The sequence below is a fragment of the Betta splendens genome, chromosome 2 (assembly GCF_900634795.4).
Source record: "Betta splendens chromosome 2, fBetSpl5.4, whole genome shotgun sequence".
In the NCBI taxonomy this organism is placed as follows: domain Eukaryota; kingdom Metazoa; phylum Chordata; class Actinopteri; order Anabantiformes; family Osphronemidae; genus Betta; species Betta splendens.
This window is the reverse complement of record NC_040882.2, coordinates 8,706,730-8,721,003: the sequence shown is the minus strand read 5'-3', so window position 1 is coordinate 8,721,003 and position 14,274 is coordinate 8,706,730. Positions and strand designations below refer to the sequence as shown.

Genomic DNA, 14,274 nt, shown 5'->3' with positions numbered 1-14,274 from the left:
CGGACACCTTTGATGTTGACATCAGAGCAAGTCTGTCTCCTGTGGTTATTCGACTACTTCCCTTCTTTGTCTCTTTAATTGCAAATTTAATTAAGTCGTAATTAGTCTATAATGTCAAAGTAATATACACAACGTTGTTAAAGGGTAAATTGTAGCCGTCCCTCGCGGAGCAGATTGGGTGACGTGTAACTTTGGGGTCACGCCGGGTCCCGTGCGGGTGACGGGGACCACACCTTGTCGTCCCGTTGTGCGTGCGCCTGCCAGTGCAGTGCGCGTCTTGGACACGGCGCTGCGCTCTCAGCGCTCTGCCGCTCTGCTCGTCTGACAGCACACTCCGCCCTCCCTCCACCTCCGTCTATCTACACCTCCATCTCCACCAGAGCCGAAGCCGAAGCCGCGCCAACAGGAGGACAGAGGATATCCATCCGCTGGCGGGCTCGGAACCGCGCCGCTCCGTCCGCCGCACACACTTCTGAGCGATCGCGCCGGCGTCTCCAGCCGATCCGGTCCCGCGAGGTGCGTCCCCGCTCATCAGCCCGCCCGACGGCAGCCCCGCACCGCACGGCACCGCACCGCGCCGCACGGCACCGCACCGCGCCGCGCCGTGCCGCGCCGTGTCGCGTCGCGCCCGGCAACGTCCGGCCGCTTTCCCCGCGGAGCGCAGTTCATTCCCAGGAAGCTGGATGAATTATTGGACAGGTGGGAAGAAGTGCGAGAAGAAAGCTGAGTCTCTGCCTCCTCGCTGCGTCCAGGGAAGACAACACTCAGCCGGAGTTGTGGATGATAATGGAGGGGACGTCCCTGTATCTGCCTATTGTTATTTTACTCATGCAATGTAAGTGGAAAACGGAAACTGTTCCTCCAGAACAAACAGGTTCTCTGTGTTGGTTCTATTCACTTCCTCACTGTTTACCTCTTCAGGTAGAACTACTCAGAAAGCTTCATTGTGTTTAAACTGACCAGGGTAAAAAGTTTAATTAGGCTTTAAACATTAGAATTTCCTACTTCGTGTGACCATGTTGTGCTGAGTGTGGTTGTGTGATGCGTTCGCTGCCCCTCTGTGAGCGTGGGCCGACCCACAACTTGGCCCCGAGGCTGCGCTTGGCAGGTCTCCACCGCACGGGCGGAGGTGGCGGGCGGTCGGCGCTTTTGGCAGCGGACGGTGGCAGATCCACGCGTGAGGTCAGCGCTTGGACCTCCACCAGAACGCTCCGGCCGGGCTCGGTCGTGACGAGGTGTTGTTAGTGGAGCCGAAATAGAGCAGAGGGGACGAGGTGAGAGCTTCGCTGGGCTGCGTTTGAAGAGGGGGGAGAGGAGAGGGGAGGGGGTGCTGCCGTAACGCTGGCGACGGCGTGGGATGGATGTGATGGGACAGTGAGGGTGACTGACAGGCATTTTACTCTGCTGTCCACGTTTTGCCATCTGTCAGGTCACGGGTTCAGAGGTGTGTGTGTGTGTGTGTGTGTGTGTGTGTGTGTGTGTGTGTGTGTGTGTGTGTGTGTGTGTGTGTGTGTGTGTGTGTGTGTGTGTGTGTGTTCTTTCCCACTGTGGGCAGCCTGACAGAGATCACTCATCGTCCAGCTCCACAGATGTCAGTGTAGCGTTGAATGTGCTCTGCTGTAGAGTTTTACAAAGTCCAGGAGGAAATGTTTGGGTGTGTCACTGTACCAGCATCCGCTATTCTCCATTCGTCTCACACACACACACACACACACACACACACACACACACACACACACACACACACACACACACACACACACACACAGCGTGCCTGACGGAGACAGCTGTTGCTCACAGGGATGTAGTCATACACAGAGGCTTTGTTCGAACAGAGAACACACACACACACACACACACACACACACACACACACACACACACACACACACACACACACACACACACACACACACACACAGCCTTGAAACGTCTCTGTTGTTCACATTCAACCTTATCTATATCACACAGCCAGGCAGGACACTTCCTATGGCTCCATCCTCCTTCCTCCTCCGTGCGTCTCCCATTCATTTGAATAAGTGCTTTTAATTGTCACTGCCCCCCCCCCCCCAATGACAGTGAGGCTGCGTGCCAAGGAGCCATCCTTGCATTTCCACTCGGGGCAAAGCGTATGGCGGCTCCCCCTCTGGGTTCAGGCTGTTTGTGTGTGGTTGACGTGTGCGTTCGCCTTTGTAACACGTTGGTCCACAGGCCTTCAACGCATGCATTTGTGTTAAGACACCGGCCACCATATTGGAGGATCAACAGACACAGGCTGCTGCCAACGACTTAAAGCTTCAGAGACGTTTACGTCGTCTCACTCGGCTCAGCTGGTGATTCGTGCCGTGAAGGGGAACCGCTTTGTCTTTGTTAACTAAAACATGAAAACCTCCACTTTAGCCTCTTTGCACGTCTCAGTAGACGTCGGGAGCAGCAGCAACAAGGCCCAGTATCAGTGTGACAACACCAGAAGGTCGCTGTAACCCAGAGACATGAGACGAACTAGAGCAGCTCAGACGGCGCCTTTCAATAAATTATTTTAAAAATGTGTAAAATAATATCAGCTGTACGCTGGTAATGATAGTAATTTAACTACTACATTCGACAGACGCTGTCGTAGTCTTGTGGAAAGTGTCTGTCGGCGCCCGTGTTTACCCACAACCCCCCGCTCCCGCGCAGAGCGCCGTTCGTCCTCGGAGTGCACGCGCTGTAGTGTTACGTCCGTACATGGGGATGACTAACGCTAATAGCTGCTAGCTGCGTTGTTTAAGCTCACGCTTCATTTGCTGGCTAACGAGGACGACGAGCGGGCGAGAGCGAGGCGCACGAGAGCCGCGGCCCCGACGTGACATGCAGCGCAGCGCCGGGTCAAGCTTCGCACGCCAGCACGCAACGTGACCTTTTTCTTTCTTTTTTTTTTTTTAAAGGCGTCCCCGTGGAAACGTAGCCCACCATGCACTCTGTGAACGGACGTGAGCGGTCCATGTGTTCGCCGTCCGCCTCGACGCCTCCGCGGCTAATTGAGGCCATTGAAGCCGACAGCGGCGGTTGGTGGCGGGAACACGGGGCGCGGCGGGAGCGCGCGGGCTCCGGCTCCCCTCTTTTGCCCGCGCCGCTCGCGCGTGTACGTTTGCGTGTCGCCGCAAAGTGTGGACACGTTATCGGGCCTGTTACATTTCCTGCGCCTCAAAGAGACACTCCTCAAGGTGGCGGCGGGCCCGGTCTCACACTATGTGACAAGAGCTTCTCCCATTCACAGCCCCACTGTCTGACAACATCTCCCGCGCCTTCAATCCCACTCTCTCTTTTATTCATGCTTCTGCAGGTCCCTGCCCCCCTCCTCCCCCGCCTCCCTCCGCGCGCCTCACTCTCCTCCGCTCCTCTTCATTTGTATTCTATTCTTAGGCCGACTCATTCTCGTCCCCCTTTTAATCTCATTGTATCTCCCTCTCTCGTCTTGCTCATCCCTCTGTGAGACAACACTCCTCAGAGGGAGGTACGCGAGCCGGGGCTCCGGTCATAATCCTGTTACGGCCGCCGCGAGTCGACGCGCGGCGGCGCGGCGCGTGCGCGGCGCGTCCGCGGGGACGGCGTGCCGCTTTAATTCACTTAGCTCCAGGTTTGACCGAGCGACGCCCGAGTGCATTGAGCCAACTTCCTGAAAAGCTTTTAAAAACACTTGAGCGCCCCACGCTGCATCTGGCAGATGACATTATTATTGTATAGGCTGGTTCTTTATTTAACAGCCGAATTAAAAATAGCTGTTATTTAAGTAAGACGTTGACGCCGTTTCTGATTCGACACGACCACCTTCGTGCTCTTTCAAAACACTTCCTGCCCTTTGTCTCCACTTTCTGTAACTCGTAGTAATCCAGGAACAATGGGCCGACACGGGAAGTTAAGGCCCAACAGGAAACTGGAGCTGCGTCAGTGTGCAGGGCTGTTTTTGCTTTGAACATCACGTCACGTGAACCATTTTTTTAGCCGCTAATGTTCTGAGTAAGTCCCTCCCGAGGCTCCTTCAGCATTTATTATGTAAGTTCAAAAATGCATGGCCTTGAGTCTAAAACCTTTTCCTCCCTTTTCTTTATTTACACCCTTCGGGGAGACGTCGGCCTTAAATCTTTTACGGATCTCGCCGTGTTCCTCGCGCCCAGGTAGCCTTCGCTCACGTTCGCCTCGCGGCCAGACGCGAACGTGCCATTTTGAGCCAATCACAGGAAGCGCCGCGTCTCCGGCTTCCTCTTCCCGGTGGCACGCGGGGCGTCGGTGACAGAGCGGGCAGGAAACGAGCGCGGACAGCGCTCCCCGCCGTCTCCCGTCGTGCCTCAGGTTAATCTGGACGAGCGGCCGTGGAGATGCCCGACCTGCACTTAAATAAACATATGGCGGGCAGCTCCTTAACCCCGCGGGATTAAAGCAGAGCGGGGAGTAATCCTGGCCTTACCTCCGAGCTCCTGGAGGAAAGGCGCACGCGCACGCACGCGCACGCACTGAGCGTTCTCCCGTGCCCTCTAGGGAATGACAAGCGCTCTAACCCTCTGTTTTGGATCGCCCCCAGGTTCCCCCTCCGCCCCCGTTACCGTGTCGACCAGCAGACACCGGGTGGAGGTGCAAGAGTTCTCAGGTGAGGCACAAACACAGCACCCCGTCTCATCATCTCGCTCCCTTTTAACGCCTTCAGCCGCCAGCCTCCGTCGCCGCAGAATCAACCGCGGCGCTATAAATAGACGGAGCCGTAAAAGATGATTGAACGCCTCACCGTGCCGCTATAAATACCGCACTGATCACGTTCTCCTCCTTTGTGCAGACGCGGTGCTGTCCTGCACGTTCCGCACCGAGAAGGACCAGAACCCGCGCATTGAGTGGAAGAAGAAGGGCAAAGACGTGTCCTTCGTCTACTATGAGGGGAACTTCAGAGGTGATGCTCGTCGCCGCCGCCTGTTACCGACCTCCACGGCAGGAAACGGGAGCGGCCGGATGCGCTGCGGGGGGGCTGGTTTAGCACCGTCTGTGTCAGTGGTGTCAAGGCATAAAATCTTAAGTGTCTCTTCTCCTTGATCGTTGGCCTCAGTGGCTTAGTTTGTGGATTTAATGGCCGGAGTGAATAATAAATCATACAGACGCTCCCTTTTATAGATAATGCAAGTCAACCTGACGGGTTTCAGGAACGTGTCGCGGCCGCGGCCAGCGACCGACCGACCGACCTCGCTCCTCCTTGGGAGCTCGTCGCCGCCGCTGAGCGTCGGTGACGAGGCGAGCCGGAGGGGCCGCGTGCGCGTCACCGCGCGGCTCCGCAGACTTGCGCCGGTCCGCGCCGCTCCTCCGGACCGCGTCACCTGGAGGACGTTTTCCACCTCATGCCGTGTCACCGCGTTGCTCACGCTGCGGAGGTCGCGGCGGCCTGACCTTCTCCAGATGACATCATTCTTAGCCAGGAGCACTGACATATTCTAGCGGGCGGGGATTTAACACTGTTCACGAACACGCGCTCTCCCCAAATAGGCAGTTAGATGAAAATCAGTGAAGTTGCCCTTTAATATTTTATCATTAAGAAGCACTGAGGTCAATTATGGACTAAGTGCCGCGGAGGCACCGCCGCACTCGTTCCTACTGCTCGTCTCGTTCGCCCTCAGCCAGAGAAGACATTTCCTCCTCGTGCGCTGCATGACCTTTCGTTCTGCCTCTCAGGTCCCTTCGAGGGCCGGGCCAAGATCGAAGGGGCCACGGTGACGCTGCGCAGGGTCACCCAGGACGACGCCGGGGAGTACCGCTGCGAGATCAGCGCGCCCCAGGACTCCGTGAGCCTGGGCGAGACCAACGTGACGCTCAAAGTGCTGGGTAACGTCGGGTTCTGCTCAAAACCGGCGGGTCGGCCCGTGTGGGCGGCCTCAGTGACCCCGTGACTGTCCCTTTCGCGCAGTGCCCCCGCACACGCCGTCCTGCGACATCCCCAGCTCGGCGGTGACGGGCTCCGTGGTGCAGCTGCGCTGCAGGGACCAGCAGAGCATCCCGCCGGCCACGTACCTGTGGTTCAAGGACAGCAAGCCCATGAGCCCGCCCCGCCACGCCAACGCCACCTACCTGATCGACGCGCACACCGGACTACTGGTGAGGCAGCGGGCGCCGCCGGGTGGGGGGTGTGTGTGTGTGTGTGGGGGGTCCAGGCTGTTTAAACACACGCGTGCTTCTCGTTCCCCTTCAGGAGTTTAGGTCCGTGGCCAAAGAGGACAGCGGACGCTACAGCTGCCAGGCATCGAACAACGTGGGGCCAGCCAAGATGTGTGAGGGCAAACAGCTGACCATAGGTGTGTTTGTATCCGCACGCACGCACACATGCTAGAAACACACACATGCACACACACACAACCACACACGCACACACACACACACACACACACACAAACAGACGCATGCACGCACACACACGCACACACACGCACACACACACACACACACACACACACACACACACACACACACACACTCAGTGATGAGGAATAAACCACTAAACTCCGGCTCGTTCCTAAAACCTGGAACATCGCTACAAACTTTGACATCCTACATGTTTAAAATGAGCCTTTTATTGACGGAGCGTCTGCAGCCTCGTAATAAATTATAAATCGAACTCTGGGTTGACGCGAGCAACCATTCCATGCACTTAATAAATGATAGGGAATGTGACCGGGATGCTGGGAAGCGCTGAGGGCTGGTGTTTATCTTCTCTCCCACTTCCAGAGGACATCAACATCACGGCCATCGTGGCCGGAGTGGGGGTGGTCGTGTTCCTGGTCGCGGCCTGCAGCTGCGGAGGCCTTCTCTTACACCGCAACGGCTTCTTCAGCCGTGAGTTTGACCCCGTTGCTGTTGTGGTTTCGTTTTAAATTTAGACTTAGTTTGAAAAGTGACACACACCCTTCTCTCTTACATGGACTTGGTGACTCACCCACCAGCAGGACACAGAGGAAGGTAGGAGCCCTGTGATTGCATTAACACTGAACACTGAGTGAATGAACACGGCCTAATCATTGGGGGGGTGGAGGTGGGGTGGGGGGCTGTCACTGCTCAGCCTGTGTCCATGTGCTGAGTCAGGACTGTAAAGAGCGACAGCTGCCTGTGTTTGCGCTCGTCCCGTGATCGGCTGCAACAGATGCACGGACCCCGAAACGGGTCGCCTGCGCTTTTGCCCGGCTTCAAATCGATCCACAGCGGGAACAATCAGTGCAACGCGATTGTGACTAATATGCGGCGTGCTAATCAGCAAAGAGGGAAAACATTGGCAGCGGGAATAATTGCAGGCAATTACGCTGAAACTGGATGCGTAAGTTGAAGCAGCTCATTTATTGAGGAATGAGACGGCGCTCGTCCTGCGAATGCTCCAGACGCCACACGAGCTGCGTGTCCTCGTGCGACTGACCCGCTCCGATCCGCTCCGCTGTTTGATTACGGGCTCGTTAGGAGAGTCGGTCCTCGGCGCTGACGCGGGAGCTCTTTGTCTGGGTTAAAGTCTGATGCTCATCTCGCTGAGCTAACTGGAGCTGTCAGTGTCAACCCCCCTATTTATAGAACGGGCGTCTTCGCAGAGACTCAAAGACAATGTGACATGATTTCTGATCCGCCGATCATGTGCACGAGTCGACTGTAGCTGCGGCTCGGCCGTCGACGCACACGTTCAATGGGAGAAACTTAAAGTTGCATTGTTCAGAAAGCACTGAAGTCGAGTTTATTATTATTAATACAGAGCTTTATTGCTACGGGCCGTAGAGAGGAGCTGCATAGGCCTCAGACGTGGTTTGTTGGATCGCTGCATGTGTCGGCTCACCTCAGCATCTGGCTGTGATGCTTAATGACTGGCTGCATGTTTAGACAGCACTTTTGCTAAAAGCAGACATTGGATCATTCCTAAAAAAAACAAAAGAGTCTGTGATGGCATCTTGTGTCTGTTTTTTCACAGTTTAAATGGTTTTGTCGCTGTAGAGTGATTTGCTTAAAGGAACCGTCTCTGTTAAGACTTGGATACGTTGTTGGAGTACTGTTACTCTATGATACATACACATACTGGCCACTTTATTAGGTACACCTGTAAAGTCTAATGCAGTGGAGCGACTCATCAACCTCATAAAATGACCAGTAAGTGTAAATATTATACACAATCACTGTTTGAAATTATGCCTTTAGTTCTCTGCCTTTGTTATTGATTCGGCATTGCATTCTCGGTAAGGACATCACATGGTTGCACAGATCCAGGCCATTGTAATGTATTAGACAAGAGTGTCATCTTTTTAACCTTATTAATACGAGCCAGAGCACAGAATCGGCGGGGATGTCAGGACTGAGGACGTTCCAACAATCAATTCCCCCCAGAACAACGGCCACCGGAGGCGAGAGCGGGGAGAACGCGCGGCGCCTCAGCTGATCGGCTAAGTCCGCCGTTGTGTCATCCCCGGTCAAATTACAATCCATCTCAAATGGAGAAGACGTCACAGATGACATCATTGTCCCACACAAGCTCAGAGCCAAGATGTGAGACCATTACCCAGAGTGCATTGCGATGCCGACAACAATGGCAGCTTTCTAAGAGACTATTCATCAATGCTATTATTAAAACTAAGATGATGTGTGACATTTCTGTGTAACAGTACTCCAACACCGCATGCGCGCCTCAGCAGCCAAGTTCCTTTTACCTGGAATTTCTATTTGAAATTTCTATTTATTGAGGTCATTGCTCGCAGGTTTGTTCTCATTCCGACTTCAAAATAAGGCTGAGAAGAACGGATGCACTGCAGTTTGTCTGTGCACACAGAGGACACCTGCTGTAATGTTTGGTGGCTTCACATTCAGGCTGTAGGGAAGCCTGGTAGACTGAACTACTCCAAACCAAGCCACAGTGTGTTCATTAATGACTAACATGAGTCAACCCACTGTGTTCTCCAGCCTCTCGCCATGTTAAATGCGTCTTAAGCCTGGTGTGAAGCCGATGACTGTCCCTCCTAGGACTACATGTACCAACCACCAGCGCGCAGTCAACCCGTCAGACGTCCCCGCACGCACACGGGCCCTCGCGAACCCGTTTCTTCTTTACTTTGCACCTTCAGGAATGTGCGAAAGCTGCGATGAGGACAAATGTCTTAATATTCACACGGAAAAACAAACTGCGAGCGGCAGCCTCAATATGCAAAGCAGGAATTTTATATGCAAATCACACGTACGGCGTATAAACTGCTTTTTTTGGGCACAGCAATTAGAGGCAAGGCTAAATGTTGCAGCACATGAATGAATTATTAAATATTCCATACTAATATACCGCCACTCTATAAAAAGCATGGTGTGCCGTGTGAGTGCACAGTGACTCCCCCCGTGTTGCTTCCAGCTTTTAAAGCCAGCACAATGACCCCTACAGGTCATTTTGGATCTCCCAGTGTCACGGTGCAGCCCACATCAGCAGCCAAACCCTGCACAGAACAGAGGACACGTGAGTTAACGCTTAGGCCCACAGCACCGACAGATAAGGAGGCAATTAACAGGCAAAAATAATGAGAGTCTCGCATGCGGCTGCGAACCAACCGCACGGCAGACGAGTGTTTGACTGTGACAGCGTAGGACACAGGTACAGTGGCTGCTGCCACCGGCGTCTGGATTAAACAAATCAGATAGGAGGTGTTAGTGATCCTTAGTTAGGTGCTGATCTTTTACCCTTGGGTCAAAGCAGACCAGCTCTCTATACGCAGCTCAACCTCAACAACAACATTAGTACAGCAAAGCCTAAACCTTCCATACACGCTGCGCTCCGCAGCTGACTGCAGTCCTGCTCAGTCCACAGTTCAGTTCAGACTTTTGGTTTTTAGCCCCTCGGGGGCTTTGCCATGTATGATGTGCATTATTTATGCAGGGCAAGACATGACTCAGGATACAGCTGTCTGCATCAACTTCCTTCTCCTCTCTGACTGTGTGCCACTGTCTTAACGTGCCTTTGTCTTTCAGATCCAATGTCAGCTACATCACTCCGCCGCAAGAAGTAAGTTGAGCCCCCCCCCATCACCACCGTTGCAGAATGTCCCACATGCGGAAGTGAGTTACTAATTGTTCTCTGTGTTCCCCAGCCCCAGGATTTTAAACACACCCAGTCATTCATGCTCTGAGAAGCTGGCCTTCCTGTGAGAATACACAATCAGTCGTGAAAGGTGCCAACACTGGATTGTCCGACCCCTCCCTCCCCTCCTCGTTCTGGACTCTGAATGAGCTCTTGTTCTTCCATGCTAATTTCAATCTTCTTCCTCCATCACTCGTCCGGATGGGTTCTGACGAGCAAATGTGCAAGGCTTTCTACTCCCGTGCTCTGCTGTGTGGTTTTGCATTTGTCGTTGACGTGTTCTGCTGGTTATGGGATTAAATAGAGCTTTGTGGTACTCTGCTCCCCCCTGGTGGTCACACGTTGACCCTCCAGTCGAGCTTTTCTAAACAACCCCCCCAGATTGGTAGACCTTTACACGTTTTCTTCCCTCTGCAGGCCAATTCTTTTCATATGGTTTTCTTTTACCAAAGACGGATTGGGAGATGTATTTTTTTTTTGCTTTGAACGTTTGATGGCGTGAAAGCAGTGTAATCGTTTTAAATCAACTCAAACGGATACCGTTTACCTCAGCCAGTCATTGTCTTCTACAGCACTGGGGCTCGGGCTTCCCGAGGCCACAGTGCCACAATAGATCCTCATAATCTTAGTAACAACCAGACATAGCCAATTTAGGAGATCAGGAAGTCACTTCAGCCAATTATACTGAGACCAACCCCATTCCATCCTAATGTGCCTGCATGGTCTTTTTTATATACATATATACCTTGTGCCTTTTTGATTTGTCTGTCATATTTATCTATGAATCACATTTTTTTGTAAAGAACTTGCCTTACTTTTTCTGTCTTTATATTGTGCCACAGTTTATCAATGTATATCAACATGGCGTGTGTGGTTTTAGACCGTGCGAATGGGTTGTTCAGAGTTTTATTTGAATGGTGTAGCAGTAATAAAGTTTTTTATTCAAAACCATAATGCACTGTCATTAGAATTATGCAATACCTAAAATACAGGTTTTGATGATTTCTGATTATATATATCTTTTGATTTGCATAACTGATTACAGAGTATAGTATTTTTGGGTAGTTATGCTAAATATTACTATTTAAAAATTTGAAAAGAATGTAAAATGAGGGTCACGTGATCATATTTCCAGACCCTGTTGAGGAACTCCTTGGCTTCACTGTGTTTAAGAACTACTGAAACCTCCCAATTAAATAACTGTCCCACTTCTTACTTGTAAGAAGGGAAACAGTGAAGAGAGGTAAAAGTCAAATCCACACAGAAAATCCCCAGCTGGTATTTTCAGATGAAGTCAGGACACTTTTACCACCATAATGCCTATTATATGGCTCTAAATTTTCAGTAACTGTATGAACACTCATTTTAATTTTAATACTTTTAATACTGAATCACTGCCACATGTGCTTTTTAAATCTGATTGTTTAATTTACTAACAATGTAACATATTGTCGAGCTGCTGATGTATTTAAACTACTTTCACTATTTGGGTGACCTGCCAAATAAAATTAGACATTATAATCTTTATTCTGGATGCCATTTTGCATAACCTTGTGGGTTAATATTGAGCTAAATTTGAAAGAGGTTTTGTTTTATGCTTGACTGCACAATCTAAAAATCTGATAGGAACTTAACCTTTCCAAGACTATTTTGGGTTTCAAATATTCGTCCAGGAGATGCTTGAATGCATCTCTGACCTTGTGGTTATACAGCATAGTTTAATTCCAAGTGACAGCACATTTCCATCTACAGCATGTGGCTCCGCCAACATCTGACTCAGTGTCATTTCAGATAACCTGCATAGAAATTACAACCAGTCATGATACAGTTTTGGCTCAGTCCACCTTACGTTTGTTTATATTGGGGCATTCACAAAACAAGTTATAATACTCAAATCTTGCATGTATATACAAACTCATACATATTCATTTTATTTTATTTTAGGCATTACCCCACCCTGACATGACCAGTATTAACCAGTATTAACAGTGAAACATCACATCAGATGAGTCCAATTAGAACGATCAATTATTTAAATTAATTATGTGAAATTATTAATTGTGTAATATATAATGGTTATAAGACATTTTTTTCTTTTAGCCTCACAAAATAAGGCCCTAGAATATTCTAAGTAATTTACAGGCAGCATAAAGAAACTGGAATTTCATGCATCATAGTTCAATCCACTGGGTTTTTATTAAATACAACATATTTGTGACTTGTATCATTTAGGAAGATAAACATGGACCTGGGAAAGCTTCACTTGGCAACTTCATCAAACTTCGGCTCTGGAAGAGAAAAAAAAAGATTAGTATTAGTATTTTAGGAGACTGTTTATGTGCATAACCATGTATTTGTAAGCATAACTAAAATTCACTCAAAATCCCATCCCATTATTTGCCATTTCAAAATTAATGTTCAAAAACAAAAAACACTTTTTTACAATCCATTTGTTTAAATTGATTAAAGCAACATAAATAATTGACTTATTAAGTCAATACTTAATTGGGAATTTGCAAAAATCCCAATTCAGGACCAAACGATAAAGTCAGTAAAGAATGCCAACAGATAGAATGCCACACCAACCGTGAAATTTAAAGTCAGGGAGCTTCGTCAGGTCTCCACCACCATATAGTCTCTGTAGTTTGGTTACTTCATCAGACATGTTCTTCTGGTAAGCAGGTCCTGCACCCACAATGCCGCCAGAAGCCCTAAGAGAGTAAAGACATCAATTGATCAGACAACATATTAGTTTGATGGCAATTTGTGAAAAAATGTGTTTATTTTTATCATTTCACAAATGGAGGTCTATTTTCTGCTTCGAGTTGGTTAACCCAAATGATCATATGGTTGTATGACAGAAGTTGTGTAATATATACTGACTTGCTCTTGACATTGTAATCCCTGATCTTGTCCAAGAACAGTTTCTGGACTGGGTCGAGCTCCTTGGCCCGGTTGAAGAGGACAGCGGAGATACCGATGTTCCTGCGCAGAGTCTGGCTCACAGCGGAGCGCAGCACGGAGGTCAGCTGAAATAGCCGGTGAAGCGCCATCTAAAAGAGAAGCATCCAGACGGGAGAATAAGAGCTCACCTATAGCTACAAATGCGTACGCAGGAGTTCAACTCCGACAGGACCAGAAGTGGGTTAAAACATTATCCTGCATTAAGCCTTAAAAACTACATTACATTTAAGTGTGTTGGACCTCTTAAATGACTGTCACCCAATTCACTGACCTTACAGCCTTTATTGTATTTACATGCTGCTGCAGCACAAGGTTAAGTAGCTCGAGCTTGACTGAAAGCTAACTAGCTAGCTAGCTAGCTACACGTCATTTGCTATATGCTATTCAATTCGTTACTTACTAGTGAAATTTTACAACGACTCTATACGAAGTGGGGTTCTCTTTAACTTCATGATAACGAGCTGGTCTAAGTCTGCGTTCACAAATATAAACCCTATGTTTCAAAACAGAAAATTTAGCTAACGCTAACATACTAAGACACAGTAGACTTAGCGGAAGGGACACGGGCTTTAAAAGGTTCGCCTTTAGCATTTGTTGCATTATAATGTCTCACGCTAATCTAACTCTTACATAAACATACATATTAAACACGCGCACCAACAGAGTAAAGTTCAGAGATAAATATTCTGCGAAACACTGCTTAAACACAGACTACTCACCTTGGATTTGACACTCTGTACAAGATCCAAATGTGGAGGACCGCGGTGGATTATGGGAATGTGGTGATCGGAAGACGGTTATGGGCTTCAAAATATTGCGCACCATTTTCCCAGTCAATTAAGATACTGTTGCGCAACGCTGCGCATATTTGACAAAACAGTAAATTAGTAAAAACGATTATAGTAGCGTAATTACACGTTCTGCGTTTCACTTTTTCCAGTATTTCTCTCATTGATTTGATTACTCTAGTTTGATACTTTAAGCAGTTTCACTTCTGTTAGGACTATATTAGCACTATTATCATTATAAAAAAAATTGTACGCAAGTAATTTCCAACAATTAATGAAGTCTTTCATTCTTTTATGGATTTTTCTTTTGTTAAATGACTGTGGTTGACATGCAAACGTGCCCTTATTTGTTTCAGGACACAAACCAGTTTAACCTTTATAGGTTGACCTGGATTAATTTGTCAGAAGGCCCAAATGTGTCCTTGGGCAACA

General features: G+C 49.4%; 2 protein-coding genes across 7 annotated transcripts; one reads left to right on the top strand and one right to left on the bottom strand.

Moving 5' to 3' along the window:
- The first annotated feature begins 269 nt into the window (after positions 1-269).
- On the top strand, positions 270-11,617 carry jam2a (junctional adhesion molecule 2a). 6 transcript variants are annotated; one of them, XM_029132238.3, is made up of 11 exons: positions 270-835; positions 4,562-4,627; positions 4,811-4,921; positions 5,692-5,841; positions 5,924-6,111; positions 6,206-6,308; positions 6,739-6,846; positions 6,954-6,969; positions 9,401-9,472; positions 9,982-10,015; positions 10,101-11,617. In XM_029132238.3, exons 1-11 carry the CDS (start codon positions 781-783, stop codon positions 10,137-10,139), a joined length of 942 nt encoding a protein of 313 aa, XP_028988071.1. In that variant the 5' UTR covers positions 270-780; the 3' UTR covers positions 10,140-11,617. The 6 variants fall into 6 exon arrangements, with proteins under 6 accessions (XP_028988071.1, XP_028988089.1, XP_028988081.1 ...); XM_055502305.1 differs by lacking the exon at positions 270-835 and adding an exon at positions 2,107-3,047 and having other exon boundaries at positions 6,957-6,969; XM_055502300.1 differs by lacking the exon at positions 270-835 and adding an exon at positions 2,108-3,047.
- Positions 11,618-12,261: 644 nt separating this feature from the next.
- On the bottom strand, positions 12,262-13,912 carry atp5pf (ATP synthase peripheral stalk subunit F6). Its single transcript, XM_029132269.3, has 4 exons — positions 13,774-13,912; positions 12,974-13,143; positions 12,677-12,801; positions 12,262-12,378 (listed from the first exon to the last, which is right to left on the bottom strand). The coding sequence occupies exons 2-4, from the start codon at positions 13,141-13,143 to the stop codon at positions 12,350-12,352; spliced, it is 324 nt and encodes a 107-aa protein (XP_028988102.1). The 5' UTR covers positions 13,774-13,912; the 3' UTR covers positions 12,262-12,349.
- Between the last annotated feature and the right edge of the window lie 362 nt (positions 13,913-14,274).